This window comes from Cucurbita pepo, chromosome LG01 (assembly GCF_002806865.2).
Source record: "Cucurbita pepo subsp. pepo cultivar mu-cu-16 chromosome LG01, ASM280686v2, whole genome shotgun sequence".
Taxonomy (NCBI): Eukaryota; Viridiplantae; Streptophyta; class Magnoliopsida; order Cucurbitales; family Cucurbitaceae; genus Cucurbita; species Cucurbita pepo.
Genome location: NC_036638.1, coordinates 3,008,936 through 3,031,948, shown reverse-complemented (window position 1 = coordinate 3,031,948; position 23,013 = coordinate 3,008,936). Strand labels below are relative to the sequence as shown.

The 23,013-nt window shown below is 37.4% G+C and overlaps 3 protein-coding genes and 1 long non-coding RNA gene across 4 annotated transcripts; 3 read left to right on the top strand and 1 right to left on the bottom strand.

Moving 5' to 3' along the window:
- The first annotated feature begins 1,263 nt into the window (after positions 1 to 1,263).
- LOC111776963 lies at positions 1,264 to 3,730 on the top strand. The gene is made up of 2 exons (XR_002812325.1): positions 1,264 to 1,485; positions 3,446 to 3,730. It is a non-coding gene; the product is annotated as an uncharacterized LOC111776963 (long non-coding RNA).
- A 122-nt stretch (positions 3,731 to 3,852) lies between these two features.
- On the bottom strand, positions 3,853 to 7,775 carry LOC111776955 (trihelix transcription factor GT-3b-like). The gene is made up of 2 exons (XM_023656383.1): positions 7,295 to 7,775; positions 3,853 to 4,750 (listed from the first exon to the last, which is right to left on the bottom strand). The coding sequence occupies exons 1-2, from the start codon at positions 7,538 to 7,540 to the stop codon at positions 4,157 to 4,159; spliced, it is 840 nt and encodes a 279-aa protein (XP_023512151.1). The 5' UTR covers positions 7,541 to 7,775; the 3' UTR covers positions 3,853 to 4,156.
- Positions 7,776 to 8,660: 885 nt separating this feature from the next.
- On the top strand, positions 8,661 to 12,113 carry LOC111776946 (phytochrome-interacting ankyrin-repeat protein 2-like). The gene is made up of 3 exons (XM_023656370.1): positions 8,661 to 9,507; positions 10,549 to 10,720; positions 11,670 to 12,113. The coding sequence occupies exons 1-3, from the start codon at positions 9,373 to 9,375 to the stop codon at positions 11,885 to 11,887; spliced, it is 525 nt and encodes a 174-aa protein (XP_023512138.1). The 5' UTR covers positions 8,661 to 9,372; the 3' UTR covers positions 11,888 to 12,113.
- A 7,365-nt stretch (positions 12,114 to 19,478) lies between these two features.
- Positions 19,479 to 23,013, top strand: LOC111776930 (protein KINESIN LIGHT CHAIN-RELATED 1-like). Its single transcript, XM_023656349.1, has 3 exons — positions 19,479 to 20,341; positions 20,925 to 21,833; positions 22,488 to 23,013. Exons 1-3 carry the CDS (start codon positions 19,704 to 19,706, stop codon positions 22,720 to 22,722), a joined length of 1,782 nt encoding a protein of 593 aa, XP_023512117.1. The 5' UTR covers positions 19,479 to 19,703; the 3' UTR covers positions 22,723 to 23,013.

Below are 23,013 nucleotides of genomic sequence, written 5' to 3'. Positions count from 1 at the left end.
TTCCTTCCCCCGAATATCTCTACTCATGATTTTTGCCATCATCTTTCATCTTGATTTTGTTTATTTTTATATTGTAAAATTATTTACGTGATTAAGAATTTCGAGGTTTGTGTTGTGAATAGATATCGAGACAGAGAAAATTGCTCATGGGATTGGGAGTAAGGCTCTGGATGGCATACCCCTACTGGTTTGACAACTTTTTGAAAAAAGTATTTTAATATCTATTTTTGTACCTTAAATTTTTTTAATTGTTTTAATTTTTTTTTTCAAAAGTCAATTTCAACTTGTTTTTGCCTGTTATTAGAAATCATTAGTGAAGAGGGAGGGCGCAAAAAACTGTTATAAAAGAAGTAATATTACAAAATCAAATTTTAACAACATTGAAAAGATATAATATGGTATTTTTAATTTGTCTTTGGAGCTCAATAAACACTATAATCTCTTCATAATGATATTATATATTTTTTAATGCATGTTATATATTATTTATATTCTAAATTTTATTTTAATTAAAAAAAAAAGGAAAAAAAGAAACGAGAAATAGTTATCAAAAACCACCATAAGAATTTTTAGCTATACCAACGCTATTTTTCTTGATGCACCTGTTTGCGTCACCATAAAAAAAGGTCAATAATTTTATATAATTTAATAAAAAAATATAAGGACAACAATAGTTGAAATGAATAAATGTGAGCTATTAATTAGCATTTTTCCTCAATTCTACTGCCCTAAATAAATAAAATGTACGTAAAATATTTAAATACTTTTAAAAAAATAAATTTACCTTGGAAAAAAATAATTAAAATGAATAAATATTATAGATTTTTTTCTTTCACAATATATTAGTTTGGCTGCATTTTTAAATTTCTTTTAATTTTTCGGTGCATTATCGTATTTTCACTATATTTGTACAAATTAAACCGGAAATGAAAGAAGAAGTTGGGAGAGATTTCTTCTATATTTCAATACCATTTTTATTATAAAAAAAAAATAGAAATGATCTATTAATTTATTTTTTGAAAAAAATATATAAAAAATGAAAAAAAAAAAGGAAGAAAATTTTCAAAAAATGAAAATTGAAATAGGAAAAAGGACGAAAAAGACTTCATCGTCCACGTAGACATCTCTTATGAAATTATGGATTGTATAATTTATAGAGGTAAATTGACGAAAATATGATTTATGTTAAATGAGAATCTAGGAAGATAGAGGGATAGTTTTGTCATTTTGATCCAGTCAACTTGGTTTCAATGGTTTCAATATTTATTGTGATAAAATAAAAGTGATGCATGGTTTTTTTGTGATCAGAATTTCCCAAATCGGATCGTCCGCTTCTTCTTCTCGAAATTTTGAAGGAAGAAGATGACCCGAGGAAAACAGAAGATCGAAGCTCAGAAACGAAATGCGGAGAAGAATCAGAAGCCCAAGGGCTCACAACTCGAGGCCAGAGCCGTTGCCCTTAAAGTTATCTGCCCTATTTGCAAGGTTCTCATCCTCTCCAATCTTCGTTGCTCTTATACCACTCTATTGGATTCGAGTGTTCATTTGTTCATTTTTAATCTCGATTCTGGTCTTAATTAATGTTATGTGTTGAAGCAACTGGCAATCCCATATCTGGCAACCAAAATGAAATCATCCTTTTTCTTGCCTGTTCTCTGTTCTTGCTTTTAAATACACTTCATATTTCTTGTTCTGTTGTTGGTCTCCGTTGACAAGAAATTCGTTGGAATATGATCAATTTGGGGTTTTATTTTCACTTTCTGCTACTAAGTACGCTGCCCCCAAGTGGGTGGATTGTGAGATCCCACGTCGGTTGGAAAGGAGAACGAAATATTGCTTATAGAGTGTGGAAACATCTCTCTACTTTGAGAGCTTATGCTCAAAGTGGATAATAGCTTACCATTGTAGGGTTCGTGATTCCTAACATGGTATTAGAATTATGTCCTTGACTTAGCCATGTCAATATAGAATCCTCAAATGTTGAACAAAAATGTTGAACAAAGAAGTTGTGAGCCTCGAAAGTATACTCAAAAGTGACTCAAATGTCGAACAAATGGTGTACTTTGTTTGAGGACTCTAGAGAAGGAATCGAGCCTCGATTAAGGGGAGGTTGTTCGAGGGTTCCATAGACCTCAGAGGAGACTATATAGTGTACTTTATTCGAGGGGAGGATTGTTGAAGATTGTTGGAAGCGAGTCCCACGTTGGCTAGGAATGATCATGGGTTTATAAGTAAGGACTTGTATTAGAGCATATTATTTGTCTTAACCACCACGATTTTGTTTACTGGAGAAGGTTCGAGCCTTAAAGCTAGATAATATGAGGCCGGATTCTAAACTTCAAGCTGTTCTGGCTATGTTGTAGCCTTGATATTGTCCTGAGAGGTCTTGTTGTGAGAAATGCTGTATAGTCGTGTGTTTGTTGTATCAGATTATGATCGAGTTCATGTTGTTGGGAGAAAAGAACTTGATACTCTATAAGTCCAAAATCACACCTCTATTGGTAAAACTTCAGAGGACGATTTCTTTTCTCTTCTCATTTGGGTTCCTAATTTGTCTGTTGAGTTCAAATTTTTTCTTTGTGATTGCTTGTCTTGGATGTTACCCAGTTCTCTACAAACTATTATGTTCAGCAAGTGGATTGATCTTGTTCTTGGGAAGAAGTGGAATACCCTGATTTTTCATTCTTCTCCATGTGTGGATTGATCAGGAGAGAAAAATAAACGACTATTCTGTTCCATCGCTTTCTCCTTAAGAGTAATCGGCTCCTGGTGAGAACTAAAATCCTGGTTGGTGCAAATTGAGATCTTGAAGCTAAGGTTAAGGTCCTTCCTAAAGCGGAACATAGTTTCTTGTTCAAATCCAAAGTCTTTAGTCTCCACCCGGGCTAAGGCTGTAGTTCCAGATCCGGAATCTTAGACAATGCAGCTTAATATAGCATAGCGGATAATCTGATTCAGCTTAAAAGAAGAAAGGGGCATCTTTCGCTTGACTTTTGGGTTGTGAGTGCATGCATCCATCATGGTCAGGGCTTTCACAGGTACCTTGTACGTGATTAAGGTGAAGCTTTGTTTGATCTTGATTCTAAACAAGACTGGAAATAGTCCTTCAGTCATTGCTCAAATTCAATGTTGATTCGAGCAGAATCCATTCATCTTGCTCTTCATATACATTACATACTAGAATCCAAGTTTATCATATTTCTCTTCTAGAACTTTGTGAATTGATCTCTTTCTCGGGGGCGAAAATCACGAAACATACAGTCAATGTGGCCATAAGTGTTGAACTAGACATAGGAGGGAGTAGAAGAGTGAAGGAAAAATGAAGCTAAATTTCTCTGTTTTGAAGTTTCCGAGTATAATACATTGTGCATTATGATAATATGAACAAACTTTTCTTGCTTTTGGTACTTGCAAGATGAATTCAATAATCTTGTTCTTACCTCAGGTACAACTAGCAAATCATAATCAATTGGGCGATCATTATGCCTCCAAACATCCAAAGGAAAAGCCACCATCAGAATCGGGCTGAATCGTCGCTTGCACGTTGAAGTATGTGTGCCACTACATATTGAAGGCATTTCGAAGTTCTCTTATGTTCAGATCAATGAAAGTTGCTGGTATTGTCTTCATATTTATTGTTCTTAAAATGTACTAGAAAGAATGATGATTTGTTCCGTCACTTGTAAAATAAACCAAACTCTAGCATGCTTATTCCACATTCCCAGTCTAATTTTCTCTGTGCCTTAGAAAATATGGAATCCTTGAAAGAAATGGCCTTGTTTCCAGCATAAAATGATACAAATGAATAGGCTAATCATCACAGAAGAGAATAGGAAGGTGATCATAGTAATAAGATTCTTAATTCAAGCTAAACTTCATAGGTTTTCTTCAATACTGATAATGTACATAACAATGTATTCTTTTTTCTTCCAAGAGCTATAAATTCCTGGGAGAAAACTGTTCAATCTCTGTATGCATACAATCAGGCTAGACACTTGTGAAAAATTGCATATGTGATATGTACTATCAGCCACAAATCTGAATTTTTTATATCTACCATGCCTTCAAAAATAGTGTTGCTGTAACTACATTCTTCCTTTTTTGCTTCAACTATATCTCATTCTCGGGAATCAGTACCGTTTTTTATCTCATCGTCTCATAAATTATTTTCGCGGTTGAGCTTGTTTAAAAGGTCTGTTAAGAGAGCATCCATTCCTTGAGCACGGATATCTTGTCTTTTCTTTCTCTGTTCTTCTCTTTCCCTCCAAGCTTTCTCAGTCATTAACCTCTCCCTCTCGAGCTTCTCCATCGAGTCACGCCATTCCTGCTCCAACATTCGTCGGTTGTTGTAATGTCTCTCAAGTATTTCCCTCCATTCCATTTCCATCCTCTGCTGCCACTGAAAGAAGCCCTTCAACAACTCTAGGATTTCATTACTAACCGAGCTACTTGAACGTTTAGAACCAGCCGTTCTTAAAGACTTTGCTGGGTACTGAGTTCCTATAGCCTTTCCCTTCTGTGAGTTGCTTTGAGTTGGGATCTCCTCCTCACTTTCTTCTTCATCAAGTTCTTTGAGATCTGAATATTCTTCTAAACTTCTCTCCCTCCCTCTTTTCTTTGTTGCACTAGAACCTGCTTCAGGTTCAAGGAGCAATCGGTGCATAGCTTTCTCCCTTACGGCAAATACTGCACGGATTTCCTCAAAAAATGGGCATTGCCAGCCAAACTCTTTATGGGTTGTCTCCTTCCCCTGTACAACCATTATAAAATTAGAAGCATATGACGGTGATTAAACAACATAAACAATGCCAACTGCCTCAACTTCTAGGGGTATCTTTAGCTCATTGAGTTTTGGGGCCAAAATTGGACTTGACAAGTCAAACTAATTCTAGGCTATGTTATTACTACAATTCTATGAAGAGTTTAGTCGGAATTACATGAAACGGATCTAAAAGTAAAAGATGTCTTTTCTACAAATACTAATGAACGAGAATTACTGCATATATGGGAAGCAATTAAATGTTTCGCCACTTATGACCAACCTCCCACATAAAGAAAGGGTTCAGGTTAATTTTTCACTCGCAATGTAGACCACACTCGATGTTTGAACTGTAATGGCACTGCAAGTTCTTGTTTGGAAACTTTAGTTTAAGAAGGTGCTTTAAAGAGAGAGCAGGAAGCTCAGTTAAGATGGGTTTTAGTGAACGAGAAACTTCCTGAATTAACTGCGCTTGTTTTTATCATAGGAGCTCATTGATCTCATGGATAAAACAAGAGTTAGAATGACATATATCTGGTTTTTTTTCACGTGTTAATGTAACGGCCCAAGATCACTGCTAGCAGATATTGTCCTCTTTGAGCTTTTTTCCACATGTTAATGTAACGGCCCAAGCTCACTTCTAGCAGATATTGTTTTCTTTGAACTTTTTTCCACATGTTAATGTAACGACTCAAGCTCACTGCTAGCAGATATTGTCATTTTTGGATTTTTCCTTCTGAGCTTCCCCTCAAGGTTTTTAAAACGCTTCTGCTAGGGAGAGGTTTCCACACCCTTATAAAGAACGCTTCGTTCTCCTCTCCATTCGATGTGGGATCTCACAATCCACACTCCTTCGAAGCTCAACGTCCTCAATGGCACACCGCCCGATTTCTGGCTCTGATACCATTTGTAACAGTCCAAGCCCATTGCTAGCAGATATTGTCCTTTTTGGGTTTTCCCTTTCGAGCTTCCCCTCAAAGTTTTTAAAACACGTTTGCTAGGGAGAGGTTTCCACACCCTTATAAAGAATGCTTTGTTATCCTCCTCAACCAATGTGGGATCTGACAATCCACCCCCCTTCGAGACTCAGTATCCTTGCTGGCACTCATTCCCTTCTTCAAACAATGTGAGACTCCCCAATCTACCCCCTTCGAGGCCCAGTGTCCTTACTGGCACACCGCCTCATGCCCACCCCCCTTCGGGGCTCAACCTCCTCGTTGGCAAATCGCCTGGTGTCTGACTCTGATACCATTTGTAACGGCCAAAGCCACCGCTAGCAGATAGTCCTCTTTGGAATTTCCCTTTCGGGCTTCCCCTCAAGGTTTTATAAAGAATGCTTTGTTCTCCTCTCCAACCGATGTGGAATCCCTCTTCAATCACCTTCTTACTAATTCTAACTTCTACCCCTCTTCCCATCATGTGAATCCCGCATCTTCACGAAGCTGAAGTGTCAAAACAAAGTCAAGTTCTTTGTCTGGTGCATGTAGCTCTTGGTAACTTAACACTTGTAACAATATCAAGTTAAATAAACCTAAGCCTGAAGTCTGCTTATCCCCTCTATGATGCAGCCTATCAGAAATATAGGAGAAGGTATCACTGCCTTCTAGTTTTTTCCATAATTCTGTGGCTATCTCCTTCAACTTCTTGCTGGCCACACATTCATTATGGTAAGGTGATAAGATAATGCAGCGCAATGCAGTCTTTGGCTATGGTTCGTGGACAGGTCTTTGTTCAGAATGAAATCTGAGAACCAAATTCCATTAAATGTTAACCAGAAAGCCTTTTGGAATCAACTTCGGCTTTTCATCCATTGGGGTAACTAAGAGATTAGAATTGAAAGGCTGACCATTCACAGGTAACTAAGAGATTGTGTAAGAAAGATCTATAAGAGAAAACTTAAGAACAGCCAGATTTTCTAGATTCTAGAGGAGGCACAGTCAAGAATCTCTTATCACTTCGACAAGAAGATTGGACAGAAACAAGACTGGAAATGGAAGCATTACCACACTTTGACAAAACATACACCTAGGAAATTAAGTAGAATGATGTATCTTGTACAAGTAGTCAACAGATATCTAATTTTGCCACCGTGTCTGAGTTGATATGTACTCCTAGAAATGAAGAAAGCCATTTTGCGAGACAAATCTCCAAAAACAATGGTAGCTACCTCTTAGCAATACCCTTCAATTCTAACCATTTTCTCCAAACCTCCTCTTACAGGCAATTACAGGCAGCTAGAGTTTTGAAAGGTCAAAACGTGTCTATTTTGAATAAAGACTTTATGACATCTTGTCATTTTCTCGTCCGCATGTTGCGAGACATTATCAGCATTTTACTACCTTTCTCAGATTTAGCTTTAAGAATTTGCAACCATAAATGGCAAAATTGAACCCAATCGAAATCCATGAGAATCAAAATATCAAAGCAAGAACAGTCCAGATTCAGAGGAGCCCACTTGAAAGAAACATAACGGAGAACAGACTGATTAAAAAAAAAAAAATCCTCAAATGAATACGGAATGGAAACTGGACGAACCTTGTAGCGACTGAGGAGATTCTTCCACTTGCATTTGCACTGATAGGCGGTCCTCCAAAACCCTCGCTCTCTCATCCTTGCACTCGCCATGTCCCACAGTGTCTTCTTCTTCACCGCCGCACCTTCTCCGGTGGAAACCGCCGTCAGGTCCCTCTCTAGGTCGGCTCGAATCCGGATGAACTCCCTCGTCTCCTCCTCGCTCCACTGGTGTTGCTGAGCCGTCGCCGCCATCGCGCTCGAGGTCATGGTTGATACTATTGCAGGGCTCTAGCTTCGGCTTCAGTGAAAACAGTGGACGGCGGTGACATCGGCGAACTCCGATGAGAAATTTAATGGTGGAAATTTGTGATTGACGAAGGCCCTCATTCCATTATCGGCCTTTTCCGGCTTGCTTCTTAAAGAAGGAAAGGAATCGTTGAAATTTGGCGATCTTTTAATTTACTCGTCCACCTATGACTTTTGATCACTTGATAAGACATTGTTTTTCTTCCTTTTTCAAACTATGTTTTCAATTGCCTGTCTTAAGGAAAAATAAAAAATAATAAAATTTTAAAAATAAAAAATAATAGTTTTAAAATATTTTAAATCGAAAACTATGCAAGGTATCACAGTTCATATTCATCTAAGATGTGTTGTCTATGGCTGCATGTCGAATGTTTCGGTTATACTTGTCTAGAACATGTTGTCCATGGTCGCATGTCCGTTCTAAGCCCCTTTTACATGCTTATATGGGGTGTATGACTGTTCATCAAAATCATGTCTACACCAGTCATGGCTAAAATGTCCTGTAGGTGGATATAACTAATGGTCACTTCTTCCTACTCGGGTTATATGCTATCACAGTCCTTATTGTTGTCTAACTTCTTTTAGCTTATAATATTTTTTTATTTTAAATTGTTTTTAAACGTACTTCCTCGCTCACGTTTTCTAAAATATTTCTCACAAACGTGATTTGAGTCTCGAGCATACGCTGACATTGTCTGCGAAGTTCGAATCTCTCATGATCGACTTGTTTGCTAGGTTAGAATAAGTGTCGCACAATTGTCATCCCGCTGCTGTAAAAATACGATTGTGACACGAGGCACGCAAATATATGTATGTATGTATATATATGTACTTACGTGTGTATATATACACACACGTATGTATGTGTATATCTATATATGTATGTATATGTATATATCTTATGTGCGTGTGTGCATATATATATTTATATTTCATATACCTACCTAATATATATATATATATATATATATATATATTTATACATACATACGATATATATGGAGTGAAATTTGGTTAGGATTGGATTGAATCGAATAAAGAAGGCCTAACCCCAAATTGGATCATTCGTACACCTATTCGCAAAGGAGCAGTCTGTAAGGAAAGGGAAAATTAGGCTGAGATTCGCTAATAGAATTTTACCTCAACAATCTCTCTCTCTCTCTCGCTTCCATCGCTCTGTTATTTCTGTCCAGAGAGTCTTTCAAAAATCCCTTTCCTTCTAGGGTTTGGAGAATCTGGGCAACTCCTGCTCTTGTCTGTCATGTTTCCTCTCAGTTCCGTCCGATTCAAACCAGGATTTCTCTAATTAGCGCCAATTTTCCCCTTCAACCATATATCTACTCGGAATCCGAACCCCCATCTGTCGGTTCTTCAAATTTTCGCTCGTGTTTCATCATTCAATAGATAAGGGTTTCGCATTAATTATGATTACAATCTTCAAGCCCTTTATGTCTTTCATCGTAATCGTTCACAATCTTCGTGTATTTGGCCCTGGATTGAATCCCTTTGCACCCTACTGTGTCGCTCATCATTCCATTGTTGCTTCTCGCTAATTCTCTTCGCTTTCGTTTCTTCCCACGAATCCTCTTTAAGAATTTTAATTTTACTTTGTTCTTCCTAAGAATCATGTAATTCTTGTTTCTTCTTGGGTTCTGGGTTTATTGTTATAGACCATACTTCAATAAGAAATTTTCGAGGACGATTGAAGAGATTTCTATTTGTATTTTGTGGTTGACGAACTGTAGTGATCGAGGCTGTTTGAGTTGATCGAATTGGATTTGGATTGGAAGAACATGCCTCAGGAACAGAGGAGCTTGATTAGTCGAAGCCTTTCGAGAAGGCGTTCCTTCCGATATGATGTGTTTAATACGGATGACAGGGGATGGACTTCACTCCACATTGGTGCGCGGAAGGGTGACCTCAAAGAGGTGAGTTTTGGATTCAATTGTTGTATGTTTTTCCCTTTTCATTGCCTTTACAGTTTTGTTGTCATTAATTTTATTGGGAAGAGAATTTCGTTTTATCATTGAAACTTTGAAAGACTGATAGACTTGTTCAGTTTAGTATTTGGACGTTATTTGTGCGGTGAGATTGTTCCACAAGGAAGGGGAAATATGTGACAAATGCTATTATACAGTTGAAACTTTTTGTAAGTTGGAATGTTGGCATAGTGATGTCGACGACGTTTTGTTTTTTGGCGAGATTTCCACCATGCCTTGAGAGAAGATAGATAGATGTTAATCCTTCTTTGATCTGTCATCATAGTCGGACATATTGGCATGTTGAATGGAATGTTGCATATCAAGTGAACTTTTTAACTCCATGGTTATTTCTTATGAGGATAATCGCGTTTACTAACCTCAATTCTGTAGGCCTCTTTTATCCTTTGATTTCTTTCTAGGAGTGTTGTTGTTTAGTTGTAGTTTCTGATCATTTTTGAGTTATGACCTGTGAATGCCTATTGTGTTTTTGTTTTATTCTGCGTGTGCGCGCATTTTTGGATGCAAAAAGGCCAAAATAATATATCGGTCCATGGAAAAGGGAAGCAACCCGAAGAGGATAGGAAAGAGCTCCAACTATTGAGGATGAAAAAAATTATGGAATATGACCAAAAACTAATGGCACAAACGGAGACCTTGAAAGAGGAGCAGACCAAACCCTTCTACCTCAAAAAACTCGTATTCGTTTCTAAGTAGATCTTCAATACATCTGCCAAGAACCTTGGTTTTGAGGTAAACTTCCCGTTGTTTCAGAAGTAAGCAAACTTCTTCCAAAATAGTGCAACAAGAATGGATTGGAACCAAGGCCACCCAAAACCTGGAACAAAGGATGGTGACTGAATAAATCTATTACTTCTTTGCTCGTTTATTATTGAGTTGATAGGTGTTCGTGTTATTCATTTAGTTGTTCTTGAATGTTCTTTTGCAAATATAATTGCTTGAAGGTATTATTCTCCCCTTGTCGGTCAGGTGAAGCGTCTGCTAAACGATGGAATGGATGTGAATGCATTAGCATGGGGCCCCAAATCAAAGGGGTTGACCCCCCTCCACCTTGCTGCTGAGGGTGGACATCTTGAAGTAATGGATGAATTGCTTGAACGTGGTGCCAACATTGATGCTAGAACTAAAGGTGCTTGTGGCTGTAAGTATCATTCTCTCTTTTATCCACTCATTACCCTTCAAATTTAATAAATATACTGGAATTCATTTTTATTCATATTTGCTGAAATTGTCTGTTGGGTAGTTCTCAGGGAGTAGATTTCAATTTTAACCACATTAACTCATTTTTATTTAGGAACATCAAATCAAGCAGTGAGTTAATTTTTAAGCTGTAATTATAAATTACTAAATTGACTGTTTGAAGTTGAGAAAAGAATATCTCGAGGAGTGGAGTATTTAATTCAATTCATAAACAGTTTTGCTAGTTTGTACTATTAAGTATGAATTAACCCAATGGCTATTTGAATAGAAGCTGCAACCTATTTTTGCCCTCTGTTTATTCTTTCTATTCTGCCTTTTTAACTTAATTATGTTGGGTAAACGTTCATTTTATTGCTCCTGCGCCACAATCTTGGCTTTTGGGCGTCTAACTTAATCTTGTTGGGTAAAGTTTCATTTTGTGGCTCCTGCACCACATTCTTGGCGTTATCTTGTAATTATTGTGTTGGTGCTGCTATGGTGGCTGGGTTTTTCCATGTATATGTTGTTCGAGTTCACAAGCAAGCCTGCACCACGGAGGTGTAGACTGTTGGCACCATCGATCTTGTTTTTCTTTGAACAAGACGATAAACAACCAAAATTTCTTTTTCTGTAGGTACCTAAGTATTAGCAATAGGTTGGGTAAGAATACATGAGATTTTAACTGGTGTAGGTAAATAATAAAGTTGTGATAGTCGCCTACTTAGGATTTAATATTCCACGAGTTATCTTGCAAATAAATGTAGTAAAGCCAGATAGTTGTCCCAAAATTGTCGAGGTGCAGACAAATTGGGTTAGATGCTCGCAAATATTAAAAAAAAGAGAGAATTTATAAGATGTTCTAGCCATGTATATTGCCTAAACATTCATTATGTTGAGAATGAACCCCACAGGGACACCTCTGCACAGTGCAGCCAAAGAGAGGAGGAGGGAAGCGGTTAAGTTCCTTGTGGAGAATGGAGCATTCTTGCCGGATGATATCAATGACTGCAGATTCAATCCCCCACTTCACTACTGTCCTGGTCTCGAGTGGGCGTACGACGAGATGAAGCGTCTTCAACACGAAACTGGTTCCTCTGCAGAGACATCTTGCTGCAGCTCTGAGAGCTGAAAACCCTTCTCACCCACCTACTCACCCACCCACCCTTACGTTGTTCTGTTGAGTTTGATTCTGTTTTTATCAAGACATCTATCTTGAACTTGCTGTGTGTCTGGTCAGTATTGCTTTGTTCTATGGAACCTACTTTTGAAGCGTGTTGTCACCCATAAACTGTGTTGTGTGTTTCTGAACTTTCGCCAAACATCGATCAATTTCAATTCTCTCTTCTTTACTCTTTTGCGAATTGAGTTTGGTTGATCAGATTCTTTGGATTATTGTATTGGATCTTCTGAGTACTCGTAACTCGAACATACAAACAATTCCTTCATTATTAGGGGGAAAACAACCAAGATTAGAGAAGAAAACTAAAGGCTCCAACTTTAATTATGAATATAGCATAGATGGCTAAAAGTGCCCACACAACAAGGTGGGTGTGAGAAAAGAGGATGTTTGGGCATTTGTGGTATCAAAATATGCATATTTTGTGAAGAACATTGGGCCATTTGGTTGTACGTTTCAAGACAAGCTTCATTTATTGAAGCAAACTTAGCATTTGGAATCTTCAATCATTTTTTTCCTAATCAATTTAGGTACGAACCACCCCAAATGAACAACTTTAGTTATAAAATTTAGAAAATAAAATTCAAAAACTATATATAATTTTAATCTTAATCTTTAGATCAATAATAAAATATGTTAAAACAACCCGCATTAATTTATGAAAATAACAAGTAGATAATATGATCATGTTATTGGAGTCGAAGAGTCACCCAAATGGTAAATTTTTATCTCAATTCTAGATATGGGACGTTTATAATAATTAACCATAAATGGGAAGTTAATATGGGGTTTGTAAAGTGAGATTATTTCTTTTAATGGAATGATGCCTAACACACGTGTAACTAACCCTATCAAAATCCTTAACATGAATCATTGGTACAGACTATATTCACTAATTAAATATTGAACTTGCTTCCTTAATTAAATTAAAACGTCCATCAACCCTTGTATATAATACATATCCCTAAATTATTAACTTTTCAATTATTGTCGTTTCAAATTATTAAAAATAAATAATACGATGAGTTGGGACAAGTTGATAATTTTTTTCGACAATTTTATTTAACTCAATTAAATTTTATTTGTTCATACAAACGGTGTGATTAAGAGATCTTTTGTTTGTTGCGAAAGGTAGCCAAAGCCAGTCTGTTTTCATTAAACAGGCATGAGAGTCTGAAACTGTAGAAAAAGTAGTGCGATACATACGAGAAATAATCTTAGAAAACCCTTCGATAACACAGGTTCCAAATCAGTAATTCTTTCAAAAACTTAATTCCTTCGAATTCGACAAGAGAACTCCATCACGATCCATGCAAATTTCAAGTGAGAATTTCACCAGAACAATGATTGAAATGGAGCAGGAACGTCTCTATCCCGCTCCGTGAACATCAGAAGAACAAGAATATTTAAANAAAAAAAAAAAAAAAAAAAAAAAAAAAAAAAAAAAAAAAAAAAAAAAAAGAATGTTTTTGACTTTTCCCAGGTAGTGGATAACAGGCACAACATCATCAAAATCATTACAATGAAAGAAGCCTTAATGGAGGTTGTCATGATTACAAAAGTCTCCCCTTTGGCTCCATTATAAATACCCTTTGTTCTTCTTCACCTTCATCATCAATGGCTTCCATGCTGCCTATCATCTTCATCTTCCTCATCTTCACTTCCCCTTCCTCAGGTACTTTCCATTATCACTTCAAATTCATAATTAATCCCAATCTAAATGGCTCACATTCCATTGCAGGACGAGCTCATGGCCCGACCCTCGAGCCAGGTTTAAACGAAAAACCAAACCCTTACAGTCAGGTAAGACAACTATCAGTTAAGACATATATTTTCAATCACTAGCTCAAACTCGGACGTTAATGTGCAGAGAATTGTGATGAGAAAGGTTTTGGGAATGGATGCAACGTTGATGGACTACCATGAACCAGGTGCTAACCCAAGCCACGAGCCAAGAAGGGGAAGCCCTGGAGGTCGAGCAAGATTCAATCCATGAATTAATATTCAATGCGTTACTATAAAGTTTCTGTAAATTTTTAAGTTTAATGCAATGAATAAAAATATATGATATGATGTATGTATGGATTTGCAACCCTTTATAATAATAATAATAATAATATATGATCACCTTTTGAATATTTCATTGAACTTGATGTTATATTACGATGGATGATGACGTGTAACACGACAATCAATTTCCAAGATACTCGGTTTGCTCGTGAATGATACTCTAATTGATTGTATATGATGACGAAGATAAATTCTCGTACGAAACTAAATAATTTTATAAGTAGTCGAGGTCATGATATGAATATCAATTTTTGTAGATCTATATATAAAATCTCGTTAGGTAGGATCATGAACTTAATCAATATCAAAGTAAGCATGCAAGTTTAAAGATGACGTGGAAGGAAACAAGAGACTTTAAAATTAAGGGTATTAGAGAACTAGTCCACCGCTAGCAAATATTGTTCGCTTTGACCTGTTACGTATCGTCGTCAATGAATGATTTGTTCCCCTCTTCAATCGATATGGAATCTCACAATCTACTCCCCTTGGAGGCCCAATGTTCTCGCTAGCACACCGTCTCGTGTCTAGCTTTGATACCATTTGTAACAGCTATGATTTGTTCCCCTCTCCAACTGATGTGGGACTTCACAATCTACTCTCTTGGGGGCTCAACGTTCTCACTAGCACACTGTCTGGTGTCTAGCTCTGATATCATTTGTAACAGCTCAAGTTCACCGCTATTAGATATTATCCATTTTTGTCTCTTACATATCGTCGTCAGCCTCACGATTTTGAAACGTGTTTGTTAAGGAGAAGTTTCCATGCACTTATAAGGAATGCTTCATCCCTCTCTTCAACCGATGTGAGATCTCAGTGTCTTAATTTACTAACCAAGACAAAGTTTAAAGCTAGAAATATAATAAACACCTAACTCCAAGAGGTAAAAGGTTTGAACTCGTAACTTGAGCCTAACTCATCTGGTTAAGATATATACTTTCGCTCGAGATGTCACAAGTTTGAATTCTTTCACTCTCGCACCCGTTGAACTTTTACAAAACACGTTCGAACTCATTTTTAGACGTACACATGATTGCTATTTGACGAGTCTCGAACGGACAACTCGACCTTTTCTTTAGTTTTTGTGAAGCTCTAATTGATTTCAAGTGCTAACCATCATTGAAGGGAATGGCAAAGGCCATGGCCGTACGAACTCCACACTCAAAGGTGCAACAACAACAAAAAAAAACATAAAAAAGAGAGACCAAATTGGTGTTTGAAGGGATAAAGCTATTCATGTTTTATGAATAGGACTTAGGAGACATAATCATTCATGCCTTTGCATTAAACTAATCAACATCATTTCCCCTCATGCTATCAAACTATAACTCTAATTTTTTATACATATTTTATTCTTACGAGCTAAAATTTGGACGAAAAAAGGACTAATTTGTAATTATTACAATGCCCGAGTAAATAAGAAGTTGAATGGACCAAACCCATATCAGAATGAGAGTGATCTTGAAGCATTATTACATATATCAAGAACCGACGAACTTATAGGTTCAATTCCTATAGGATGCACACCAACAGGACCCTCTAATCAATCTACTGAAATTGGACATCTATCTGAGTTAAATTTCAAATGGGTATCTCCAGCAATTTCGTTTTGGGTAGGCTGATGTCGGTCCTCAGACGGTCTAAGTAGACAAGAGAAGGTCAGATGATATAAGAAAAATCACCTCTGAAGAGGTGCACATTCATTTTCGGTAGCTAAATCGTTGAAACGTTAAAGTTAAATGTGTTTAGCTTAAAACAAAGAGGACCCGGGACGTGATGTGACGGGGAAGGGGAAATATTGCTAACAGATGTCAAGAATTAGGGATAAGATAGAAATGGTATTTTTGAATAGTAGAGGGGCCTTTGCTATAAACTTTGCCGACAAAGCTAACTCCCTTCGTATAATTATAATAATATTAAACGTTAATCATATGTTTAAGTGTAGGGTTTTTTGCTAATTGAAGATTAAACCATTTTAATGGAACGCTGCCTAACCCACACGTGTAAATGGATTAATATTAATTAATTTGTATTAAATATTTGCCACGTATTTAAATTTTATCAAAAAACAAAATTATCTTGTGATAAATAATATAATTTATATAATTTTAGCCCAAATGTCTACGTGTAATATCGATATATTATCTCTCTTTTTTAATTAACTAATTACAATTATTTAAGTTAATCATACCATTTTAAAATAAATTCCTCAATTTCAAACTTTTTTTAAAAATAAAAAACCATAACTTGCAAATATTTTTTTTTTTGAAAAATGATTTTATTAATTTTTTTTATAAAAAATTATTGAGGCTCCATTTAATTATTATTTAATTTTTTAAAATTGTATTTTTTTTCCAGAGTTTCATTTTTCTTAAATTAAATATTTAAATTCTTAGTACACCTTGAACTCGCGACGAGCTGTAACTCACATGTACTCATTTTTGCTCGTTGGACTTTCTTAGAAATAATAAAATTTTAATTAATTAAGTAAAAATAAGATATTTGACCTAGACGACATCAATAATACCATATTATGTAATATATCAAAGAGAAAAAATAATTTTTTTTATAAAAATAAATAAATACTACCATGGTTTAATCGAGCTTAGATTATTTTCTTATTTAACTCGACGTTAACGAACAAAAATAAATAAATAAATAAATAAAAATTGGATAACAAGTAAGAGTATTTGAAGCATGATTACATGAAGCTTTAATGGAGGTTATCATGATGACACTTAATTAGCTTCTCCTAATTTGGCTCCATTATCTTCCTTGATTACTTCTTATATAAAACCCTATTCTTTGTAACCCTAACCACCAGCTTCATCCACCTCTAATCCTTCAACAATGGCGTCCATGGCTACTTTCAAGACCTTCATTTTCATCTTCCTCATCTTCATATGCCCTAATTCAGGTGCTTTTTTCACTTCACATGGATGATTTATGATTAGGGTTTCTCTTAATTTTATGCTAATTTCTTGTTTAGATCTGAATTTTTCAACGTTAAAAGGGAAATTAGGGTTTGTGTTCTTTTTTTTTTGTAGGGGATGCTGATGGCCTGAGGTTGAAGGAAGGTTTGAAGCTACCAAACCCTTGTGGGCAGGTGAGAAAACCCTAATTAGGTTGGAACTTCAAGTTTCAAAAACGTTCAAAATATTAACTTTATGAACGTTTAGGGCATGAGATCGACATCTTATCTAGACAACGTTAAGACTTATACGACTCTAAGTTTATAAGTGAATGATTTAAGACGTCCAAATTTAGAAAAATTTTACGTTTTATGTGTAAGTTTGAGAACCGAGCTGAACTACCATTGGAAAATCCATGAATTTCATCGAACATGGATAGGGTAAACAAAATTTGAAATCTTAACCCAAATTGACTCTAGACCCGACACATCTTTTAAAATTTATTTGTGTTTTTATAAACTATAGACCCAATAGCGGAAAACCCTGATATTGATACCGATGGCTCAAATTTAGTGATAAACCCTTGAAAACATGATATATCAACTTTCTAATTAAGTTGGAACTTAATGAACGTTTAGGGCATGGGATCGACATCTTATCCTAGACAACGTTAAGACTCGAAGTGTATAGAAAAACTATGCATTTGAAGTGTAAGTTTAAAAACCTGGATGAACGACCATTGAAAAATCCATAAATTTCATCGATCTCGAATAGAGTAAACAAAATGTGAAATCTTAAACCAAACCGAGTCTCACCCAAACTTTCACCCGACACATCCCTTAAAATTGTGTTTGTGTTTATATAAATTATAGACCCGAGAGTGGAAAACACTAGTACTGATATCGATAGCTCAAATTCAGTGATAAACCCTCGAAAACAAATAGATATTTTTGTTACGAGTCAAAATGATGATCGATATCCACTTTCAAATTGCAGGTGATAATTGAAATGAAAGGTATAAGGAAGCTTTTGGGAGCAGAGGAATTGTTAGACTATGCAAGCCCAAGCCATAACCCAAGGCATGAGCCAAGGGTTGGGAACCCTGGAGGAAGAGCCTAAGTGATGCTGAAATTAGGGTTTCAAAATATAATTATGGAGTGTGTAAGATAGTGTGGAAAATAAGAGTGGTATTTGCTATGTAATATATATATATAAGGATGTCTCGTGTGAATGTGAAAAATGTTGTGTATTAATAATGACTCGTATTGATTGGTATGATAACGTCTATTACATTTAAGAGTGAGTATGATAGTGTCGATTGGATTACCCACTCCGATCCGGTGTCTAATCTCAAAAGTTTAAGCAATTTAGAGCATCGTACAGTAAGGGGTCGAGCCCATTTCGGTGAGTTTACATGGGTAACGATCGTTTTAAATCATTATCTATTCGACTAAAATTCTTGGGTCGAGTTTCGAATCTTGTTATGGAGGATTTCGGTCGGTTAAATTAAGGCTTGAAAAAAATATTGCTAGTTTGGACTGTCCATACGAGGTCGAAAAACAACTTTGAGTCAAAAATTTCTTTGATAAATTCTTCGTGGCTTTTCTAAGTAAATTTTCAACATCTAATTTAATCCTAAACGTTGATTGATTGATGATATATAATGTATGCAATTGTGATGAAAAAATCTATTATGAGATCTCGTGTATGAATATGAACGACATGTATTATATCGTGATAATTACTCATTTAATATCACGAGACGCTATGATAAGTGAGACTAAACTGTACTGATTCTGTAACGACCCTTGAGCTTCCCCTCAAGGCTTTAAAACGTGTCTGCTAGGGAAGGTTTCCATACCCTTATATTGTCTTGTTTGAGCTTCCCCTCAAGGCTTTAAAACGTGTCTGCTAGGGAAGGTTTCCACACCCTTATAAATGATGTTTTGTTCTCCTCCCCAACCAATGTGGGAGGTCACAATCCACCCCCCTTCGAGGCCCAGCGTCCTCGCTGGCACTCGAGAAAGCTGACACATCGTCCGGTGTCTAACTCTGATACCATTTGTAATGACCTAGATTCACCGCTAGCAGATATTGTCCGCTCTAGGCTTTTCCTTTTGGGCTTCCTGTCAAGGCTTTAAAACGGGTCTACTAGGGGAAGGTTTCCCACCTTTATCAATAGTGTTTTGTTCTCGTCCCCAACCAATGTGGGATATCACAGATTCGATGTTAATTTCCATCCGTTAGGGCAAAGTCTTCAAGAGCTCGATTAAATGGGTTAATATTATTTACATCGACCAAAGAAAAATGTCACATTTTGAAAGTAATGCACGAATATCTAACCCTAATAAAGAAAAATAATTATTTGAATTTATTTTTGGTTGAATTATATAAATTGAAGTTAGAAACTTACGTTTATTTAAAATCTAAGAAATGAATTATTCAACCCGAAGAAAAAAACGGAAATAATTTATGAGAACGTAAGGTAAAGAATAAAGATAAGTAAGATGAAATTACGATTTTACCCTCCTAACCTACTTTGTCTGGTTCTCTCCCTCACTGGAGCAGACCGACAGCCCGAGTTGTGACAGCCAGGACAGTCATTGACATCTGATCTACTGCAGCTTCACCTTCAAACTCCCACTCCCAAATTGTTCATCTTAATTTGGTTCAGCGAGGTGGGCTGTTCCATCCTTTGATCTCTATTACCAATCCCCATTTCCCCAAATCTAAGATAAACCCTCTTCAATTCCGCTTCCAATTCCACTTCCCCTGTTTTTTCCGCCGCCATGCCCGGTTTAGTCTCCGTCAAAACCCCGCCGGATGCTCCGCCGCTCCGGATTTCAGTTCCCGACACGCCGCCGGCCACGAGTCATCGACCCCCATCTCCTCTAACAAAGAAACAGCCCTCTCCTTCTCCTTCCCGATCTAAGCCTTCGCCGAACGGGAAGAAGAAGCTTCAACCTGAGAGTCCGACAGCGGCTCTGTTTCCGCCGGATTCTTCTCTGGACAACCCCGATCTTGGTCCTTTTCTACTTAAGCTCGCTCGGGATACCATCGCATCCGGTGATGGCCCGATCAAAGCTTTAGATTACGCGATCCGAGCATCGAAGTCATTCGAACGGTGCGCCGTTGATGGTGAACCGAGTCTGGACCTAGCCATGAGTCTTCATGTTCTAGCCGCTATTTATTGCAGCTTGGGTCGGTTTGAGGAGGCGGTGCCGGTTTTGGAACAGGCGATTCAAGTCCCTCAGATTGGGAGAGGGCCGGATCATGCCCTTGCAGCTTTTTCCGGTCATATGCAGCTGGGTGATACGTATTCGATGCTGGGTCAGATCGAGCGCTCCATTGGTTGCTATGAAGAGGGCTTGAAGATTCAGATCGAAGCCTTGGGTGAGACGGATCCCAGAGTTGGGGAGACTTGCAGGTTTGGTTTCTTCTGTTCTTATATTAGATGCAGATTTGTCTTTCCAAAATTGTGGGAATTTGTGGCATTTGAGCTGGATTTTGAAGAGTTTAAGGTTAATTTTGTAGAGTTTAAGGTGAATTTTGGAGAGTTTTAAGGTTAATTTTGGAGAGTTTAAGGTTAATTTTGGAGAGTTTAAGGTTAATTTTGGAAGAGTTTAAGGTTAATTTTGAGATTGTGCTTGATCTGCTGATGATGTGACTTTACCGTTAAAAAGAGACAACTTTTTGCTTCTTTCCCTATGAATCCTCAGCTGTGTGACACTGGTTTTGTGTTAGATTATGTGTTTTTTTGTGTATAGGTTTCAGGTGGATCTCTGAACTAACTATTTGTTTGCGATTATATTGGCCTAGAGACGAATCGATGACTGGTTTTTTGCGTGTTTCATAACTTGTATTTGTTTGATGTCCTGTTAATCGAGTGAATACCCGTTATTGTTCGGAGTTTTATCTCGGTTCATAGTTCGGAAGAATGGTTGTTTGTGGATCGAGTTAATGTGAATAGCCGTTGAGAATAACCATGGAGAATGTCATGTTATATGTAGGTATTTATCAGAGGCACACGTTCAAGCAATGCAATTTGATCGGGCGGAAGAATTGTGCAAGAAAACTCTCGAGATTCATCATGCGCATAGTGAGCCTGCGTCGCTTGAAGAAGCAGCTGACCGTCGACTGATGGCGCTTATTTGTGAGGCAAAATGTGATTATGAAGCGGCGCTTGAGCACCTCGTCCTGGCTAGTATGGCGATGATTGCAAATGGACAAGACAGTGAGGTTGCTGCCATTGATGTCAGCATTGGAAATATTTACATGTCTCTATGTCGTTTTGACGAGGCAGTTTTCTCGTATCAGAAGGCGCTCACTGTATTCAAAGCATCTAAGGGTGACAACCATCCTCTGGTTGCCTCTGTTTTCATACGCCTTGCTGACCTTTATCACCGGACTGGAAAGCTCCGGGAGTCGAAATCGTATTGCGAAAATGCAATGAGGATATACTCAAAGCCTGTACCGGGAACTTCACCCGAAGAAATTGCTGGTGGATTAACAGAAATTTCAGCGATTTACGAGTCTGTTGACGAGCCTGAGGAGGCGTTGAAGCTCTTACAAAAGGCAATGAAGATGTTGGAGGATAAACCGGGACAGCAAAGCACGATTGCTGGGATAGAAGCACGAATGGGAGTGATGTTCTACATGGTTGGACGATACGAGGATGCGAGGAGCGCTTTCGAGAGTTCGATATCGAAACTTAGAACCACCGGGGAGAGAAAATCTGCGTTCTTCGGGGTTGTTTTGAACCAAATGGGGTTAGCTTGTGTGCAGTTGTTCAAGATAGATGAGGCTGCTGAGTTGTTTGAAGAAGCAAGAGGAATATTGGAGCAGGAGTGTGGCAATTGTCATCAAGATACCATTGGAGTTTATAGCAACCTTGCTGCAACTTATGATGCTATGGGCAGGTACTTCAAATTATTTTAACTATTTTCTTGCCACTACCTATTCGGTTTGGTATAGCTCGCCCGGAGCTCAACCGCCTGGCTTGGCCTGGTTGAAGGTCAAGTTATAAATTCAAATATCTTTGAAGTCGTATGTTAAAGCAATGGGGAATATACTATCTCGGGTATTAATATTGTGAGATCCCACATTGGTTGGGGAGGAGAACGAAGCATTCTTTATAAGGGTGTGGAAACCTTTGTCTAGTTGACACGTTTTAGAAACCTTGAGGGGAAGCCCGAAAGGGAAAACCCAAATAGGACAATATCTGCTCAGGGTGGGTTTGGGTGGTTACTAATGGTATCAACACACACGAGGCAGTGTGCCAGTAAGGATGCTGGGCTCCGAAGGGGGTGGATTGGGGGGACGCACCTCGATTGGAGGAGGGAACGAGTGCCAACGAGGATGCTGGGCTCAGAAGGGGGGTGGATTGTGAGATCTCACATAAGTGGGGAAGAGAACAAAACATTCTTTATAAGGATTTGAAAACCTCTTCCTAGCGTGTTTTAGAAACCTTGAAGGGAAGCTCGAAAGGGAAAACCCAAAAAAGATAATACGTGCTAGCGGTGGGTTTGAACGGTTAAAACTTTATCTAATAGTTTCTTATGAATCTATTGCAGAGTCGACGATGCTATTGAAATATTGGAATCTGTTCTCAAGTTGAGAGAAGAAAAGCTCGGAATTGCAAATCCCGACTTTGAAGATGAAAAGAGGAGACTGGCTGAGCTACTGAAGGAAGCAGGCCGAACCCGAAACCGGAAAGCAAAGTCTTTGGAGAACCTCATCGACCCGAGCTCAAGGAAGACAAAGAAAGAGACAACGAAAAAGTGGTCAGGTTTGGGATTTAGAATCTGAAATGGATAGTCTTCCATGAATATTGGAGCTGCTTTTAGTGATCCAAAATGCACATTCTGTAACATATAAGATCATGTATAGAGTTGATTTAGTTTTTTCTTTATTTCTTTCTTTATTTCTTTAATTGGAGTAAGCCCTTCTGTTTCTCTTTATCAACTGAACTCATTTATTGTTTTTCTTCTCTTTGTGTTGTTAATTGCCTCATTGAATGAATGTCTGTGCTGTAAGGCTGTTACTTAGAAGAAAAAAAACATGATCTTGGTTGAATAAGATTCATAGTTTCGGATTTAA